The sequence below is a fragment of the Zingiber officinale genome, chromosome 8A (assembly GCF_018446385.1).
Source record: "Zingiber officinale cultivar Zhangliang chromosome 8A, Zo_v1.1, whole genome shotgun sequence".
Lineage (NCBI taxonomy): Eukaryota > Viridiplantae > Streptophyta > Magnoliopsida > Zingiberales > Zingiberaceae > Zingiber > Zingiber officinale.
The window spans coordinates 98,485,598-98,505,102 of NC_056000.1; the positions used below are offsets into that span (position 1 = coordinate 98,485,598).

At 39.7% G+C, this 19,505-nt stretch overlaps 1 protein-coding gene and 1 long non-coding RNA gene across 2 annotated transcripts; both read right to left on the reverse strand.

Annotated features, from left to right (window-relative positions):
* Positions 1-14,327: 14,327 nt before the first annotated feature.
* On the reverse strand, positions 14,328-14,740 carry LOC122012660. The gene is made up of 3 exons (XR_006120287.1): positions 14,655-14,740; positions 14,457-14,532; positions 14,328-14,365 (listed from the first exon to the last, which is right to left on the reverse strand). It is a non-coding gene; the product is annotated as an uncharacterized LOC122012660 (long non-coding RNA).
* Positions 14,741-17,861: 3,121 nt separating this feature from the next.
* LOC122012184 (36.4 kDa proline-rich protein-like) lies at positions 17,862-18,601 on the reverse strand. Its single transcript, XM_042568636.1, has one exon. The coding sequence runs from the start codon at positions 18,511-18,513 to the stop codon at positions 18,034-18,036; it is 480 nt and encodes a 159-aa protein (XP_042424570.1). The 5' UTR covers positions 18,514-18,601; the 3' UTR covers positions 17,862-18,033.
* Between the last annotated feature and the right edge of the window lie 904 nt (positions 18,602-19,505).

The window sequence follows — 19,505 nt, forward strand, 5'->3', positions numbered from 1 at the left end:
GTGCGAGATCTATATATATATGTTATGATTGAAACCCTAGATATAAGAAAAGAATTAAGTTTTCCTTTTTTCCCGAATCCTTTCCCTCTCTCGCGCGACAAGGGAAGCCCGGGCGGAAACAAGCCGCAGCTAGGGCATCCCTCCGGCGGCCGGCGAGGGGCGAACTCCGGGAGTTCTTCGTCGATCCGAGGTCGCTCGTCAAGAAGGAAGCCGTGAGCGAGGAAGAGGCCCCGATTTCAAGTTCACCCGAGCCCTAGAAGCACTAGAAGGTTCCTCCTTCGGCTGTGAATCAAGGAAACGAAGGTGAGTTGCTTCTCACCTGCAGTAGGATAGCTCCGAATTTCTTTAGTTTCTCACTTTTCTTCCGAAGCACACGTGAACCCTAGTTTCACATCTTGATGCCGTGAACCCTAGTTTTTCTTCACTAAGCAGAATTACTTCACTTTGTTGTCGAGAATTTCAAAGAAGGGAAACAGATTGTGTTGTTTCGAATTGTAGTTTGGATTCGGTGGATAAGATTAGTAGCTTGTGATTTCCCTTGCTATGAGGTTTGCTGCTTTGTGATGGTTTAGTTTCGTTTCCAGAATATTTACAAGGTTTTAGATTGAATTTGCCTCTTGTTGTTTCCTGCCGAAATTTGTTAATTAGGCATTGAAGAATTTAGGATTTGTTAGAGGTTAAGAGTAGCATGCTTGCTTTGATTTCTTCCTTCTGATGTCAGTTTTAGCATCCCAGCCGTAGCATCTCATTGTCACTGATATATATGTAATAACTATTCTGAATTTTCAGTTTAGATCCGCACATCTTAGTTATAGCACCCTATTGTTACTATAATTGGCCTGGTAAATGTGGTTTAAATATGGAGCAAGAAATGGGTTAATTCGGAACATGCAGTTGGTTGCATTGGGTAGTACCTTAGTTTAGACTTCTTTACTTTCCTTGTTTCGGATTCCCTGTACAGCTAGGGTGCTTGCTTTTCCTTGTTGCCATGAAACTCAATTTAAATTGTTTAGTTGTGAACAGACTATTTGTAGCTTAGTTTTACCTTGATATACTGGGCACGAACAGCATATATATAGTGTACAGTAGGCATTTTAATAGCTCAGTTAATGCAGTAGAAGCATTTAAAATAACTTATTTAGTCTTGCTTCAGCTTATATGGGACTACGGTCCAATGGGTGGGCTCCCATAGTCGCCTCTAGGTTCAGATAACCTAGTTCTAGGTTCAGATAACCTAGTTCTAGGTTCAGATAACCTAGTTAAAGCAAGGTAAGAAAATTAGCTATGAAATCAGTATTTTATTTTCAGAGTGGCACTGTACTGGATTAGATATCCATTGGGTTGGGCTCCCACAGTCGTCCCTAGGTTTAGATAACCTAATAAACCCTACTAGACTCGGAACTTGCAATCCCGGGTTTAGTTAGGGATGCGTGCACAGCAAGTACAGTTGCCGTGCCCATCAACAGCATGATTATTATTTTAATCTATTATGTAAATAGTTTTCAAAACTTCACAAATTAGTTATGTGAATACAAGTTAGACTCAGTTTAGCATTAATTAGTTTAGCTTAGGTATCAATTCAGTTTCTTATTGATACACATGATAGTTCTATGATTAGCTTTACATGTTAGCTTTTCAGTTAGTTTCTTCGCTATTTATGAGCATGATTAGTTATACATGTTTAGTATTTCAGTTAGTATGATTTCTTCGCTATTTATGAGCATGATTAGTCATACATGTTTAGTATTTCAGTTAGTATGATTCCTTTGCTATTTATGAGCATGATTAGCTATACATGTTAGCTTTTCAGTTAGTTTCTTCTCTATTTATGAGCATGATTAGTTATACATGTTTAGTATTTCAGTTAGTATGATTTCTTCGCTATTTATGAGCATGATTAGTCATACATGTTTAGTATTTCAGTTAGTATGATTCCTTTGCTATTTATGAGCATGATTAGCTATACATGTTAGCTTTTCAGTTAGTTGTTTTCTTTGCTATTTATGAGCATGAGTAGCTTAACATGTTAGTACTCAGTTTTAGCATGTTTTTATTTATATACATGCATATCGAGTTTTTGTGAGTAGATAGCGCTCACTAAGCTTTATGCTTATAGACTGCATTTCCTCCTACTGCAGATAAAGGAGAAACTAAAGTATGAAAGGAAGGCGACAAGGAGATGCTGTGACGGTGTGTGATGACTGGACTATGGAGAGATCCAGAATTAGCTGGCAAAATTGTCAAGACTTTCCCTTTAGTTCTCTTTTAATGTTATATTGAAATTGAGTTTATTTCCGCATTTGTAGTTTGATACCTCCTATTGTTGGAGTGATATGGTTGTTTGCCATTGCTAGAGTAGTTTCATATTTTTATTGTGCTATTATACTGCGTGGTTGTGAAATTATATGTTCCAGCCGCCTGTGGCTGAGTATACTCTGTATGTATTTACGGATATGGTCACCGGTACAGGGGAGACTCTGCCGAAATTTTTCGGTAGGGTTTTCCATGTGATTTTTTTATCATACCGGTTAAGTAGAGTTAGTAGTCAAGTAACGGTCATCCTTAGAGTGTAGTAGTAGTAAGAAGGGTGGTCGTTACATTTTGGCCCACTTTACATGAAGATGCTAACAAGCTGGTGAGAACTTGTGTTTCTTGTCAAAAACATCAAAATATCTCACATCATCCTACACAGTTATTGAGAACTTCTATAGTTGCATGCCCCTTTAATCAGTGGGGCATGGACATAGTAGGACCATTTCCTATGGCAGCTGCGCAGAGAAAATTCCTATTGGTAGCAGTGGATTATTTTTCTAAATGGGTGGAGGCAGAACCACTTGCTCGAATTACTGAAGATGCAGTTATTAAATTTTTATGGAAAAATATAATCTGCAGATTTGGCATTCCTCATAAATTGGTCTCTGATAATGGAAGGCAATTTCAAGGGGATAGGATTTTAGATTGGTGCAACAGTTATGGCATTATTTAGGCCTTCACTTCTGTACCTTACCCACAAAGCAATGGTCAAGCAGAAGTAACTAATAGGGAGATTATTAGAGGGCTAAAAACTAAAATGGATCATGTTGGAGGTAGCTGGGTAGATGAATTACCTAGTGTTCTGTGGGCTTATCGTACTACACCCCAGGATGCTACAGGAATTACGCCTTTTCAATTAATTTATGGAGGAGAAGCAATAATTCCCATCAAAGTGGGGGTAGAGTCTAATAGACGGCGATTATATGATGAGGACAATGAAGGTCGACGACTTATGGAGCTAGATTTGATAGAGGAAATAAGAGATAAAGCTGCTACTCATCTTGTATCATATCAACAACGGATGAGGCAAAACTATAACAAGAGAGTGATACCCAGATTTTTCCAAGTAGGGGATTTGGTATGGAAACGAATTAAACTTGTTGGAGATGTCAGTAAGCTGGCACCGCAATGGGGAGGACCTTACAAAGTGGTAGAAAAGCTCGCATCAGGTTCATATTATCTTCAAGATGCTGAAGGAAGAATTTTGGAGCGCCCCTGGAGCGCTAATCATTTACAGCCTTATCGAACTTGACCAGATCTTACCATTTAAGAATGTGTTCACAATTATTTGAAGCCCCTGGTGAACTGAGGACAAGTATACCTACAGTTTATGTACCCTATTTCTTTAAATAAAAACCAGGCAGGGCAAATATCATCACTGGAAATGAGTATGGTTCATACAGACTAATGAATATCAACAGATCAAAAGTCGTTCGGGAAATTCTATGAAGTAACTCGGTCGGGTCTTCATACGAGGAATCAGAGACTCTAAACTATCTCAGAAGCAAAAGTCGATCGGGAAATTCTATGAAGTAACTCGATCGGGTCTTCATAGGAGGAACCGGAGACTCTAAACTATCTCAGAAGCAAAAGTCGATCGGGAAATTCTATGAAGTAACTCGGTCAGGTCTTCATAGGAGGAACCGGAGACTCTAAACTATCTCAGAAGAAAAAGTCGATCAGGAAATTCTATGAAGTAACTCGGTTGGGTCTTCATAGGAGGAACCGGAGACTCTAAACTATTCTAGAGCAAAAGTCGATCGGGAAATTCTATGAAGTAACTCGGTCGGGTCTTCATAGGAGGAACCGGAGACTCTAAACTATTTCAGAGCCAAAGTCAATCGGAAAATTCTATGAAGTAACTCGGTCGGGTCTTCATAGGAGGAACCGGAGACTCTAAACTATTCCAGAGCAAAAGTCGATCGGGAAATTCTATGAAGTAACTCGGTCGGGTCTTCATAGGAGGAACCGGAGACTCTAAACTATTCCAGAGCAAAAGTCGATCAGGAAATTCTATGAAGTAACTCGGTCGGGTCTTCATAGGAGGAACCGGAGACTCTAAACTATTCCAGAGCAAAAGTCGATCGGGAAATTCTATGAAGTAACTCGGTCGGGTCTTCATAGAAGGAACCGGAGACTCTAAACTATTTCAGAGCCAAAGTCGATCGGGAAATTCTATGAAGTAACTCGGTCGGGTCTTCATAGGAGGAACCGGAGACTCTAAACTATTTCAGAGACAAAGTCGATCGGGAAATTCTATGAAGTAACTCGGTCGGGTCTTCATAGGAGGAACCGGAGACTCTAAACTATTTCAGAGCCAAAGTCGATCGAGAAATTCTATGAAGTAACTCGGTCGGGTCTTCATAGGAGGAACCAGAGACTCTAAACTATTTCAGAGCCAAAGTCGACCGGGAATTTCTATGAAGTAACTCGGTCGGGTATTCATAGGAGGAACCGGAGACTCTAAACTATTTCAGAGCAAAAGTCGATCGAAAAATTCTATGAAGTAACTCGGTCGGGTCTTCATAGGAGAAACTGGAGACTCTAAACTATCTCTGAGCAAAAGGGATGATTGTCTGCAACTCGAACGAGTCTTCTAAACCATCACAAATCACAAGTAAACGATCTTATAATTTCAAGACCTAATCAACCGAGATTACATGGACATGAGGCTGGAATTCAAAAGAGATGTTATACATATGATACATTATTCATTTGGAGGCCTATCCATTTAGAAGTCTTTATTTAAAATTCGCCTGGAATAATATATTCAGCTCGGAACTCAGAAATCTTACACAGCTTTCTATCTAGAGATCAGTTGAAATTATGCATTCTTTTGGAATTATGAAATATACCAGATGTTGTCTGCAGAAGAATTCATCGGGACAAGGCTTAACTTCACGAGACAACCCAGGAATTCTCGAATAAAGTCTATACTCCATGATCAAAAATATTTTAGAAGGGATATTCTCAAATCAGCATGATGAAGAAGCAAGTAAGTATCAAAATTTTCTTATACACTGCAAGTACTTAATTACACAAGCTTTAATTATACTTGTTTTTCCATTAGTAGCTCCTATAGTACAAGTCTTTTATAAATAATCTCTTTAAACATTCGGAAAGGGGCCTTTTAAATCCGCGGGCAGCTCTTCATTAAGCCTGCGGTGATTTATGAAAGAAAGGGGAGGTTCTTGGGGTAAATAACCACCCTCTCTTAATTGTTGAAGAACTCCCGATACATAATGGTTTAGAGCACCTACTATCCTACGAACAAATTCCCGAGCAAAGGCCGAAGACTTCAAATAAGTCTGACGCCATTCCTCCCACCGGTTCTTCTCTTGCTCCTTGTAACTTTGAAAATCAGCTTGCAGCTTAGCGTTCTGATCTTTCAAAACGTTCTTCTCTGATTTAAGCTGCTCCAATTCCTTTTGAAGTAATGACAATTCAACCTCTTGAGCTTTCCTGTGCTCTTGTTCCTGTAGGAAAGTGAAATCATGAGAGGCTAAGTCCTGAGCTTGGTCATAAAGACAAGCATTATGGAGCTTTTATACTTTCTCTAAAATAAGGCTTTTTTGAGAAGCATCTGAAAGAGCTTTCTCTTTCAAAGCAATCTCTAGTCGAAGACCATAATGTAACCTCTCCACCTGTAATTCTAACATCCTTCTGGAAAGCTCTTTGTCTTTCAATAGTTGTTGACATTCCTTTAATTCTTGTTTCAAGGTTCCCAGTTGTTGATTTTGCAAGGTCACCTTCTCTTGTAACTGAGCCATATCACTACTAGAAGAAGGCGAAGCAGCCTTCAATGTCTCCAGTTGAGCTTTCAACTTATTGTTCTCATGATCTTTAGCTGTAAGTAGTTGATCGATATGTAGACTTGTGGCAAGGAACTAAACAAGAGGATAATATAAGTTAAAGATGAAGATACAAAGTAATAACACATAACTAGGAATACTTACAACCACTGCTTGACGACTATGGCGATCAGCTCGATGTGGGAGACTAAGGCCTCGTAGTTGCTCATAACCCTGCATCCAAGATTCGGCCAATAAACCTTGCAGTTGCAAAGTGCCATAGTCAGGTGGACTAGAAGGTTATCCCAATTGAGAAGGTAAGCCCGCAGCCAGTTTAAATAAAGGAGGGGGAATAGAGGAAGCCGGAGACGGAGAAGAAGAGGAGGCAATAGAAGGAAAAGGGATAGTAGGAGCAGGAGGAGCAAGGTAGGAACTAGAAGGAATAGAAGGTAGTAGTGTAGGAGGGGTTGTTGCAATTGTGGAAACACTAACAGTTGAAGGGCTGACACTGGGAGAAGATCTCCGGCAAGGTGTTCGCTTTGCTCGAGGCCTATAAGCCAAAGGAGGCAAGGCCAATGCCAAGGATGTAGAAGACATAGGAGGGATAACGGCCATCTCAGAGGCAGAAGCAGGAGGAGCTGAAATAATAGAAGAAGAAGGGATAAGTAGACCGGGCCTCATCATCCGAAGAGCAGGATTGGAGATAATATTGGTGGGAGTCATCGGTGTCTTACCTCTCTCAAAAGAAATAGGCGTCAGAACAAGAGGAGCTTGCACAAAAGTACCAAAAAAATCGCCAAAGGGAGAGTCCTTGGTGAGATTTGGCTTTTTAACTAAAGTAACAAAAGGCTCTTCTTCCTCCTCTTCCATGAGTGTGACACCCTCTGCTCATCGTTCTTCTTCGAAAAGCAAGCCCAAAGTAGAGGGATTAGGATCGGATCGGCGAGCAAACAACAATTTCTCTCCAAGATTATTGATAAAGGACTTGGTCATAGCAGAATTCCTGTACATAAAAGCCGGAAGAATAGCATCGGCTGAAATACAGAGGATAAACATCATTATCAAAGAGATATGCTAATCAGCAAAAGTGAAGTAAAATAATTATACTCACCAAAGGAACTATCCAAAGGAGTGTCAATGTTGCCTATCCCGAAGGGAAACATCAAGCCCTCTTCGATTAGATGTGGCAAACTGAATTTCGCTCCTCGCAGTTTAGGTAAAGCAGAAGCAACAGAGGGATCGTTAAGAAGATCATGGGTGTCAGGAAGTGGAGGTAAATCATGTATCCATTGGATAGGAAACGGAGGGGGAGAAGGGAGACGCATGTAGAAAAATTTACGATACCATTCACCTTGAGGAGGAATACGGTTAAATAGAATGGCCTTGGGACGAGACTGAAACTTGAAAACGCCAACATCTACTCGGCGAGGAATGAAGAAGTGATGAAAAAGACGGGGAGACAAGGGGAAATCCAACAGTTTTGATACTCCAATGAAACCCATTAGAATAGAAAAAGATTGAGGGATGAGTTGGTTTAGCGGGATATCAAAATAGCGACTGACATTGCAGAAAAAAGGATGAAGGGGAAATCTAAAACCTTGTAAGACTTGGTCCCTGAAGATGGAAATACATCCTAGGGGGGAAAGATGTGGACCCTCATGAGGAGCGGGACGAATGATATAGGAAGGGAAACCATAGGTTGCCTGCAAGTCCACTTCTTCTGTATCAGTGAGGTCAGAAGAGCATGAGAGAAACCACGCAGGAGAAGAAACCGCCATAGGGAGAAGCAATCATAGAAAAAGGAATCAAGGAAGAAGGCGAAAGATGAAGAAAAACAGGAGAAAACTTCGTAAACCCTTATCTTTTTGCCTTGTGCTAAAACCCTTAAGATAAAACAGCAAAAGAGAAAAAGGTTCTTGGAGTATCAATCGTCATAAATGGGTGATAATATTAAAGAATATAATCAAGAGAAAGAAGTAAAGTTAAAAGAGCTACCTCGGAAAAAGGTATAGTTTCCTCATAAGTATTCTTAGGAAACCCTGACAAGGACAGATAAAAATTAGTACAATAAACTATAAATTTGAGGCGTGGATATAATAAAATGGAAGTTATGCGTCGGATAGTAGTTAATAGACGAGATCTGTAGATAAAAATAGGACGGTTTTGATAAATCGACCGAGATAAAGATCACTTAAAATATATCGACCAAAAGGCTTATTATAATAAGGAAAATAACATACGTGAGACTCAATTACTATGCGGAAAAAGACATATGAAGATACAATGGTAAATCGGTCGAGTAAAGTAAATCGACCAATATTAAGGATAGCATGATGAAGCTGTGTTAAATCGGGCGAGACGTAACTAAGCTATAAAATATCGGGCGGTATTTATCAATCTTAATATATACCGGTCGATCATTAGGAAAAGACCCGTAGGGAAATATCGCGTTATGGTAAACCAAATAGCATTAGATACATTTACAAAAAACAGATAGTTATCCTGAGAAAGAGTAAGATTTACAACCCAAGAGGAGTAATCAAAGTCACAGGTAGGAAAAGACAAAACCAGACTTATGTCTAGTCAGTCGTCTACACCTCCTTCGACTAGACTTGAAGGGAAGGCTAGTGATATGGGTAAGGTTTTACAGGTCCCTGATAAGGAGAAAAAAGGAGGAAACTAAGAAGATAGGCTAATATCGACCGGGACATACCTCCCGGGCAAAGTTAGGTATAATACCGACCGATATATACCTCCAGGGCAAAGTTAGGTATAATATCGACCGATATATACCTCCAGGATGAAGTTAGGTATACTACCGACCGATATATACCTCCAAGACGAAGTTAGGTATAATATCGATCGGGACACACCTCTAGGGTACAGTTAAGCCTAATATCTACCGGGACATACCTCCAGGACAAAGATAGGTCTAATACCGACCGATACATACCTCCCGGGCGAAGTTAGGTATAATATCGACCGATATACACCTCCAGGACAAAGTTAGGTCTAATACCGACCGATACATACCCCCAGGCAAGGTTAATCTAACATCGACCGAGACATACCTCCCGGGCAAAGTTAGGTTAATATCGGCCGGGACATACCACCCAGGCAAGGATAGTCTAATATCGACCGGGATATACCTCCCGGGCAAAGTTAGGTATAGTATCAACTGGTGTATATCACTCAGGAAGAGTCAAGTTAATATCTGCTGAGACATGCCTTCCAAGAGGAAACAAGACCAGTCGATTGTCCTATGATGGGGAAATACATTTGATAGAATATAATGACTCCGATCGATATAAGAAATGTTGGTGTATTGAATTAATTATAGCAAGAAAGGTAAGATATCTACAGTGTGTAACTGTCTGACAGAAAATATATATTGTCTTAGCGGGAAATGTGTTTTCATACTATGTTGCAGGTACTAAACGACAAAGAAAGTACATCTGGGGTACGAAAAAGATTCCTTAAAAATCATCTATCACAAGTACGCAACTGACGTCATCTCATAACGAACTCTAACAAACCGGGGTCCACTTCATGACTACGGAGGTTATATGAAGTGGTATAAAAGGGGGAATCCTCTCCATTGGCAAGGTAAGTTCACAAGTTCACATCATTGCACACATTGATAACCCTAATTTCCAGCTATTGTTCATCGTCTTCCTCTTTCTTCCACACTAAGGGAGATCACTGACTTGAGCGTCGGAGGGCCTAGCCAGGGATTCCCACCCCGGTCTTAGGTCACTGACGATAGTGTTGGCTGATCTCTTGTGCGCAGGAGGTCCTGGGAGCTCTGGAGTGGGGTTGTTCTTCAATTGGATTTCTTTCTCAGCATGGGATCTTTGTAGGAAGGAGGCATTTGGTGACTCTATTCTTCTCGATCCGCTTTGGGTTTCTCGGATCAGTATTCTCTAGGCGTTATTCTTCGCTAGCAGCACTATTCTCCATCAGCAGTAGGTTTCTTCTCCCGGATCTCCGTCGTGTCCAGCTTCTCAGACAGGATCATCTGCTATGGTGGGAAGGAAGAGCCGCAGGTATGGACCTTGCTACACTTTCATGGGAGGGCTTCAAGGAGATATTCTACACTAAATACTTCATAGAGAATGTGCAATCAAGGCTAACCCGAGAGTTCATCATGTTGAGACAAGGTGGCCATATATTGTTGCCAAGTTCATCAGGAGTTCGAGCGGGGTGTCACTTCGTGCCCCTGATTGCTAACAATCCTAAACAGAAACTAAGGCACTTCATTGACGGCATGTTGCCTGTCTTGCGCCGTGATGTGAGGGTGATCGACCCTAAAAGTTATGTTGAGGTCGTGACTAGGGTCTTAAGGGTGTAGCAGGATTAAAAAGATATTAAGGCTGACATGCAAAGCAAGAGATCATGTCCGACAACTTATCAGTAGCCTCAACAACCAAACAAGAGAGAAGCTACTAGGCCCAGAAGGGCCAAGGGGAGAGATCGCAGAAACAAGTTGTTCCAAAGCCTAATTAGTTTCTAGTATGCCCGACGTGCCAGCGCAGACACTCGGGAGCCTGCATGAAGGGATCAGGTCGGTGCTATAAATGTGGGGCTACTGGACATATAAAGAAAGAATGCCCTCGAAATGAACCGCTCACCTTGGGGAGAATATATGTGATGCGATCTAATGAGATGGACCCCGACACAACCCTTATTACAGACAAGCCTTAAACTCAATATTTCTTTATACTACCGGCATAAGTTACTGAGTTACGTGTAGGAATGGAGTTGTACCATTAATTATTGCGGGAAGAAACTATATAATTGGAGAAGCTACCTTGGTAAGTGCCAATTTCGAGAATGAAATTTTTAAGGGGGGATTGTAGTATCCGAAATCACTTATTTAATTAATAAAATTTATTGGATTAATTGTAACTTAATTAGAATTCGTATTTATTAAGTAAATTGTTGAAAATAAAAGTTATATAATTTAGTAGGTATTAAAAATTTATAATGTGTATAAAGGTTATATATAAAATTTTTAGATGATTTTTTCTTAAATTCTTTATGTAGTAGTTTTGGTACAAGGACTAGGTCCGTTATTTATGGTTAAATTTTTAAGATGAATTCCTTAAAAAGAGATTTCCGAAAACCCTCATCCAATTGGTATAATTGGCTTAAATTTTCGTAATTGAATGTTTCTATGGGGATTGGATTTGGCATAACCCATATAAAAACCCATAGAAAAGGGGTTCATGGGGAGTTTTCTTTTTGGTGGAGTTCTTCTTTGCCTCTCTCGCTGGCCCTAGGCTTCCTTCTCCCCTTTTGTTTCTTCCACCGGTTCTAGAGCTCCAAGCAAGGGCAAAGAAGAAGGAGTTGGTAGCTAAAGGCATGTTCTATACTTTGATTAATGCTTTAATTAGTTTCTATAATTAGTGGAGTTCGGATTCTATAGCATCTTAGATTCTTTTCCATTTTTTTTTAAGAAGATGATATCATGGTTTAGGTTTCTTTCTCATCTCTACTTGAAGAATAACAAGTTTTGATGCTCTAGTGGTGCTTGGGATTGGTGTAAGTTTCAGATTCTTTAAGAGGGAGCACTACAAGAAAAAAGCCTAACAACAACGATTTTTCACCGTTGTCGTAGCCCCTTTAGAGCTGTTGTTGAATGCCGTGTTGTTAAAAGGGGTGCCCAAAGATAACAGTTTTTAACCGTTGTCTTTAAAGGCAAAGACAACATTTTTACAACGGTGAAAAACTGTTGTCTTTTCCTTCAAAGACAACAGTTTTTCACCATTGTCTTTGAGCGTCTACCTTTAATAACAGGGTCTTCAACAACAGTTTTAAACTATCTATGACAACGGTGAAAAACTGTTGTCTTTTTTAGATAAAAACCAAAAAAAATTAATACATAATTTTCTAATATTATAAATCATTCAAAATACTAAATTTCAAAATAAAATTTAATATACAATTATTTAACATTCAAAAATAATATCTATAACATTCTGAATAAATTTCATAGGCAACCAACAAAATTTCATAAGCAACCAACAAAATGATAACACTATTAAAACAAAGGTAGAACAATATAACACGAGATTTTCTACTTAGATGTCGGTGAAGAGGAGGGATTGTAGCTCCTAGTGCTCCTTAATTTATTAAAGTCTCTCCATTTTTTTAGCTTATCAACATTCTTCCCAATACTCTTGAGGACACCTATTCGAATATAGATATTTATTCAAATTAGAAACTAAATTGTACGTGTGATTCTAATTGCACTGCATAAATGTTACATAACCATAAAAATCATTTGATATAGTCATCTAACAGAAGTGCAAAAAGCGTTATCTATGTAACATAAATGGTAACCTCTTGAAACAATAGTAGAATGGCTGCAGTAATTACCTGAAACAACATAAATCGTTAGTTTTGAAGGCAGAGTAGAGAGATGTCATGCAACTTTTAGAAATCAATGCAACATAATCTTAAAGAATAACATTATAGCAGGATAAAGATGCTAAAAAGAGCAGTAGATTGAAACTAAAAAAACCACCAAAGAGTCTTTAATATGTACTGATCCGGTGGTAAGGACGGGGGACCCTCATGGGCGGAGGGTCAAAGACACGTGGAGGTCAACCCCAAGTTCGCGTCGAACGAAGGATGCCGGGCCGAACGGAAGGATGCCCTGCCGAACGAAGGATGCCAGGCCGAACGGAAGGATGCCCTGCCGAACGGAAGTATGCCGGGCTGAACGGAAGCATGCCGGGCTAAACGGAAGCATGTCGGGCTGAATGGAAGGATGCAAGGCCGAACGGAAGGATGCAGGGCCGAACGGAAGGATGCCGGGCCGAACGGAAGGATGCCGAGCCGACCTGACATTCGGCCAGGAGCTTCCCGGGCCGGACAGAAGACAACCCGACCATGGGCGAGTTTCCGACGCTCATAGTGAAAAGGGTCACCTGGCCGAGCGGATAGCCCGCTCGACCAAAGCATAAAGCATCGTTGCTGTGGAACTCTCTCAGCCGAGCACCCGGTCGGACCGATACCTACGCCTGGTCGGACCTATACCTGCCGAGTGGCTGGCCGCTTGGTGCGGGAACAGAAGAGATAAAAGGACAAAGGAAACATCGGGGGAACATCTCCTGACAGCGGGTATGTTCAACGACAAGGTCATACGCAAGATCTTACAACAGAGGATCCCGCTGTCCCATCATAGATGTGCTCAGACTGTAGCAGTATGGTGTCAGGTAAGCTCTTCTGACAAGCCCATACCCAGGTATGGACAGAGGACACGTATGCACCTCGGTATGTGTGCCCGAGCCTCTTCACAGCTCTATATAAAGGGTCCTCACCCTTCGCCGGAGGTACACATTCTACGATTTTTGGAGCCACTACTTTGTTGTCTGCTTGCCTGACTTGAGCATCGGAGGATCGTCGCCGGGAACCCCTTCCCGGCTCGATTTCTTTGCAGGTTCGCCGGAGGCCCGTACGTCTAGTCGGGGATCTACGTCAGCAACGCGGAGAGCGCCACGTGCCCAGCGTCCGTTGATTCAGCGTTCGGACAGGATCATGTACAAAACACCTTTTAGCTTCATGTTGAATACAAAGTGAACATAATCGAATGAATCGAGATGCAAATATTGCAAATGTAAGTTAGAAAAAAAACTAAGAAATGATAAAGTAACTGTAATTTAATCTAACTTATGATTTAATTCTAGATTTAAATCCTGTGGTGTCGGACTAAAAGCCTGTGGCTCACCAGCATTTTTAGGGGGTAAATCAGCATTTCTATAATTTTCCACAAAATGCTCACTTCCTTCTGAATTCTATACAGGAAAAGAAAAAGAAAAACAAAATAGACGAGATTCAACAATTCTGTGGCAAGAAATATGTTGCAAGCGATGCACAAATTACACATTCAAATTGACCTTGTGTATATGCTGAGGCGATGCATTGTCAAATTGTTGACTAGATGGCAATCCATCGCTTGGTTGTGTGCCCTAACAAAAGATAAAAAAAAGCATGACATTATTAGGCCAACCAAGCAAAAGAAAAGCCTCTCCACAACATTATGTTATGGTTCATAAAAAGGAAACATTCTGTATTTTTTTATTTGGCTATGAAATACAGGTGATAGAGCATACATAAGTGTAGCTCGAGAGGCCTGAGGAAATTGATTGATCAGGATCACCACCTGGAGGACCTGGTTCAGGTTTCCGGACTTCTTTAAGAGCTTTCCTTATATTTACAGCTTTCCAAACTGCATACTTCTATTTTTGCTCAATCTGGAAAGTAGAGTATGATCAGAATTAGTCTGCTTGCTCATATTGAACCAAAAAAATAGTTCTTTATAAAATGGCAAAGTGCAAAACTTACTTCAGGCTGAAGTTCACCAAATTGATATAGTATCTCAAAAAAGATACTTGCAGCATAAAAAGTTTTTGCAGTATTCCTGTAATATTACTAGTACTTAATTTTCCAACCATTGTGAGACTAAGAAAAGCCAGTGAAATGTCTTAATAGATATGCCTAGATAGATAAGAAAATGATAAAGAAACATGTTCCTTCACAAACAGATCTGCACGACCAGCACGATCTTGCTTATCTGCCTTTGCAAAAAGATTTGATGCAAAACCCTCCACATAAAGGTTGTCCTCAGGTCCTAACTGCAATGACTTTTTGTCCTGTGCAAAATCACAGAATCTGAATCAAAATGAAGCAAATTATCATCCAAAATATAAAAAGAGTATTAAAACGAAATTCAATGGTGATTCTCTTTAGATATTAGGGATGGTTACTTACCTTCGAAGCCCTAAGGCAACCTCACGCCGACGATCGGATGGCTCTAGCTTGATCCCACGGCACCAGAACAAAAATTAGGGCACGGCTATACCTCAAACGTCGGCGACGATCCAGGGGAAATCGGAGCACAGGGAACCTACGCACTCCCTCGATCAACGGCATTGTCGATCTGTCCTCAAGCCAAGGCGATGACGGATTTACGAAGGAAGGGAGAGCTCGGCAATGTCGGCGTCGTGTGAGAGAGGAGAGGGAGGACTCGACGACGGAAAAACCTAGGGCTCGGGTGGAAAGAGTTGAGAAGAAGAAGAGATCAGGATGATCCGGGCTTCGATCTCTAGCAAGCTCTGGCGACATGCTACCAGTCTACGTCGATGATCATCGGAGGTAGAACGCTATTATCCGTCACCTTAGTGTTGTCCGCGAGAAAGAACAGAGGAAGAAGGGAAGAAAGGAAAAGGTTCGGGAGAGGTGAGGAACTCGGATCGGGATCGGCGTTAGGGAGAAATAATAAGAAAAAGAATATAAATAATTAAAATCAAAGGCAAAGCAGCGAGAGCGACGACAAGCGTCTTTCGCGGAGGAGTCGCGAAGGAGGAGTCGGAGATAGGTTTTTGTTCATTGAAGGGTCACAGAGAAGTGGGTTTTAGGTTTTTTTTCATGAAGTTAAAAAAATTGTTGTGTTTTTAGGATTCAACAACATTCAATAGACAACAGTTTAATAAAACTATTGTATATTATCACATAAGCAACACTAAAAGACAATAATTTTTTAAAACTGTTGTCTTTGACACACATTAGACAACAGTTTTTTGAAAAACTGTTGTTATTTAAAAAATATTATGGTGAACAACAACAATTTTCAATAAAACTGTTGTTACATGGAAAAAAGACAACAATTTCTTGAAAAACTGTTGTCTATTAGGTGTGGTTAAATCCAAAATTTCTTGTAGTGGAGTTTAAATTCTATTTTTAGAAGTTATTCATTTGGATGTTGCACTACATTTTTGTTCCATGCTTTTATTTGTTTTCCCTTAGAAGGTCGAAGACCTTTTTATGTGGTCTTAGTCCGGGAGTTCACCAAAACCTATGTGGTGGAGAGTGACCGATGACCCTTGTCCGGAAGCTCACTAAAGCCTACGTGATGGAGTGTGACTAATGATCCCAGTCCGGGAGCTCATCAAATCCTACGTGGTGGAGTGTGACCGGTAACCCTAACCCAAGAGCTCACCAAATCCTATGTTGTTGAGTGTGACTGGTGACCCTAGCCCGGGAGCTCACCAAATCTTACTAGGTAGAGTGTGACCGATGACGTTCGCCTAGGAGCTCATCAAACCTACGTGGTTTATGACATGCTAGTCTCCTTTTGTGGCACTGTGTTTATGATTATGCCTGTGTTCAGATTATGCTCATAATAGTTTCATATATGATTATGTTTATGCTCGTCCCTAGTATGTATGTTTATGCTATGCAAGTATGCTTATGCCTATGCTTATATACATGCTTATGATTATACTTGTGTTCAAGTTATGCTCATGATAGGTTTATATATGATTATGTTTAAGCACATCCTTAGTACGTATGTCCATGCCCTGCAAGTTTGCTTATGTTCATGCTTAAGATATGCCACTAGTCAAGTCCTAAGTTACCTAGTATGTATTTCCCTTAGTACACCAGATTATAGGTGTTAATTAATACATAGCATGGTTTTGAACATGCTGACTCCGTAGACTCACCCTTTGATTTATTTCAGGATATGAGACACATGAGACGGGAGACGTTGACCAGTGAGCAAGCTCGGGGCGTTGGCAGCACAAGCCAAAGACCCTTTTTTAGTTTATATTTCTACATAATCTAGTAGTGTATTTGTTTACAAATAAATTTAGGAACTTTTGTCAAGAATTCAGTAATTTCCTTCATGTCGACGGTGTGAATTTAAGTATATATATATATATATATATATATATATATATATGAATTATTATAAAATAAAAAAAATTAGAGACATTACATATTTAGATATTTGTGGTACTCCATCTAATGTGATAAACTTAGTTGTTGTTGTAGTTGTTATTTAGATATTTGTGGATATACTTTTGGTGAAATTGGTCAAATATTTTTCAAGGTCAAACATGTCTGAAGTAGATTAAAAATGTCTCAAGTTTGAATTTGTAGATTTCATTTGTTGGTTTTAACAATGTAAGTTGGATTTCAATTTCAATTTTGTAAATATATATGATATATTTATTTAATTTTGGCGAAGTGAAAAATATATTTTTACTTCACTATTTTATGAAACAAAATAAAGTTAAAAGTAATTCAAATACTTCCTAAATTTATTACATTAGTAAAGTGGTAATCAATAATTGCTTCGTTACTAGAGTTTTTATTTTACTTCTAGATTGATCCAATTTCGAATCAATTATACATTTTTAGACTGGTAAAAGACTTCATTTTTACTTTACGTACGTGTACATTGGTATTTATTTTATTTATTACTTGAATATTCAAAGCCTATCAGTAAAATTCTACCAGTTATATAACTCTCTTGTTTTGTTTACTTGTAAGTGGATTCTTTTAGAGCCATCGCAAAAGCGCTCAAGATAGCTGAAAAAGCTCTTACATTTGAGCAACCTTGCGACTTGTTGAGGTTAGAGGAGTAAGAAATGGCTAGAGCATTGAGTTCTAGCTACTGGTTTGTAATTCATTCTAGCGCGCCTTGTGACGTTTTGATGTCACATTATTTTTCTTCGGCCACAAAAAAAAAAGTACGGTTGTCTTTGCCCTGCATCATCACCAAATGATAGGATACGCAAGACCACAGAAAAAATTATATATATCAACAATATTATTTAACATAAAAAAAATGATAGGATACGCTAAGAAGATATCGTAATTAGAAAGCCAGAAAATGATAGATGAACTAAGACCTCAAGTGCTTAAATCAATGTTCGTGGCTAACAAAGGAAGTAAAGAAAATAATTTGAAAATCCAAAAGATCAGGAAAATATTTTGACTCCAGAAACAAAAGTATGTGACATTTATTATATAGTTTATGATAGATTACGTACTCATTAAACCTTGATTAATCCAATAATTAACGATCTTTTACACGACACTTATTATGCTATATATATATATATATATGCATGCATTAAGCAGGGCATTGGTAGTCGGAGGGCACGTGCTTTCCACAGTCAATGAGGAGCTCGAGCGCGATGGGCAGCAACACCTTGACGTCGAGCGCCTTCGCCTTTATGGTGGTGCAGAGGCAAAGCGCCGCGTCCAAGTCGGCGAGCCCCTCGATCACCGGGCAACACTTGCTCTTCGCACTTTGCCCGATCACAGAGTGCACTAGCCCGCTCAACAAATCTACACATGCATCGAGCTTCAGTGTGTCGATGGGGCACGCCCCAGCCGACGGCGGTGCCTTGGGTGATGGCGGAGACACCTTGGGCGCTGGCGGTGATACCTTGGGAGCTGGCGGTGGGGGACACGGTGCAGGAGGTGGCGGTGACGGCGGTGGCGGTGGAGTAACTGTCGGCGTCTGGCAGTATGGACAAGCGAGAGAAGGGAGGAAAAGAGCGGAGTTAGCTACGAGTAGAACTAGAGCGGTCATGAGATTGCTCGCCATGTCTTTCTCCTGCAATTAGGTGATATGTGAATGCAGCTTGCTACGGTTTATATAGAGTCGGAAGTCCTAGCCTGACACACTGGAAGTCGTCGGCTTTGTCCACGTTCAATTAGTTGCATCCCTTGTATAATTTTGATTATACACCTATATGGAACAACGTAGCTAGCTATCTAGATAGAATGGGAGTTGGTAATAACTGCCAAAATAATATCACGTTCAAGTGTTATTTACTTGAAGCATGAAGTACACATAATTTCTCAATTATGGTTTAGAGCATTCACAATGCTCCTATTAATGGAATATTATAATATTCTTTTGATATTAATATTATTATGAAAAGGTAATATAACACCCATATATTAAATATGTTATGGGATGGATCAGGACTAGCCCACCTCATCAGTGTATTACTATTTTCTTAATTTTACTTATTCAAATAATAATAATAATAATAATAATTTTAATAATTTAAAATATATTTATTTAATATGATATAATTTTAAGATAATTGAGTGAACTATAAGACTCATAAATAATGAGTGTTAATATTAAAAGGAATATGGGTGGAAGAAATGTATTGTTGTAATCAGTGGTGAATGCATAGGGAAGACTGAGGAAGGCTTCAACCTCCCCCAATCTGGCCGTCGCAGTGGCTGGCGTAGTGGTCAACATCTAGTATTATTTATACAATTCAAGCCTCTTGAATTTTTTTTTTGATTTCACTTTTAGTTATAATGAGTATGTGGTAGTAATGGATATCATACTTTTTGATGAGATAGTAAATATTATAATGGGAGTGAATTATGAATACTTTTTTAATGAGATAGTAGATATTATAATGAGAGTGAATTATGGATGCTCATATAGGAGTACTACGGCACGTTAAGTGGTCCTCGATTTGGCCCTTAATGTGACCTGTGGATCTCGCAATTGGTTGGCTTTTGACAAGTTGTAGCAAAGATCCAAAGCTTAGAGACACATCCACCTGTTCC

Bases quoted from the DNA above. Each gene is read 5' to 3' on its own strand.
- LOC122012184 (XM_042568636.1), bottom strand. From the start codon at position 18,513: ATGGCGAGCAATCTCATGACCGCTCTAGTTCTACTCGTAGCTAACTCC.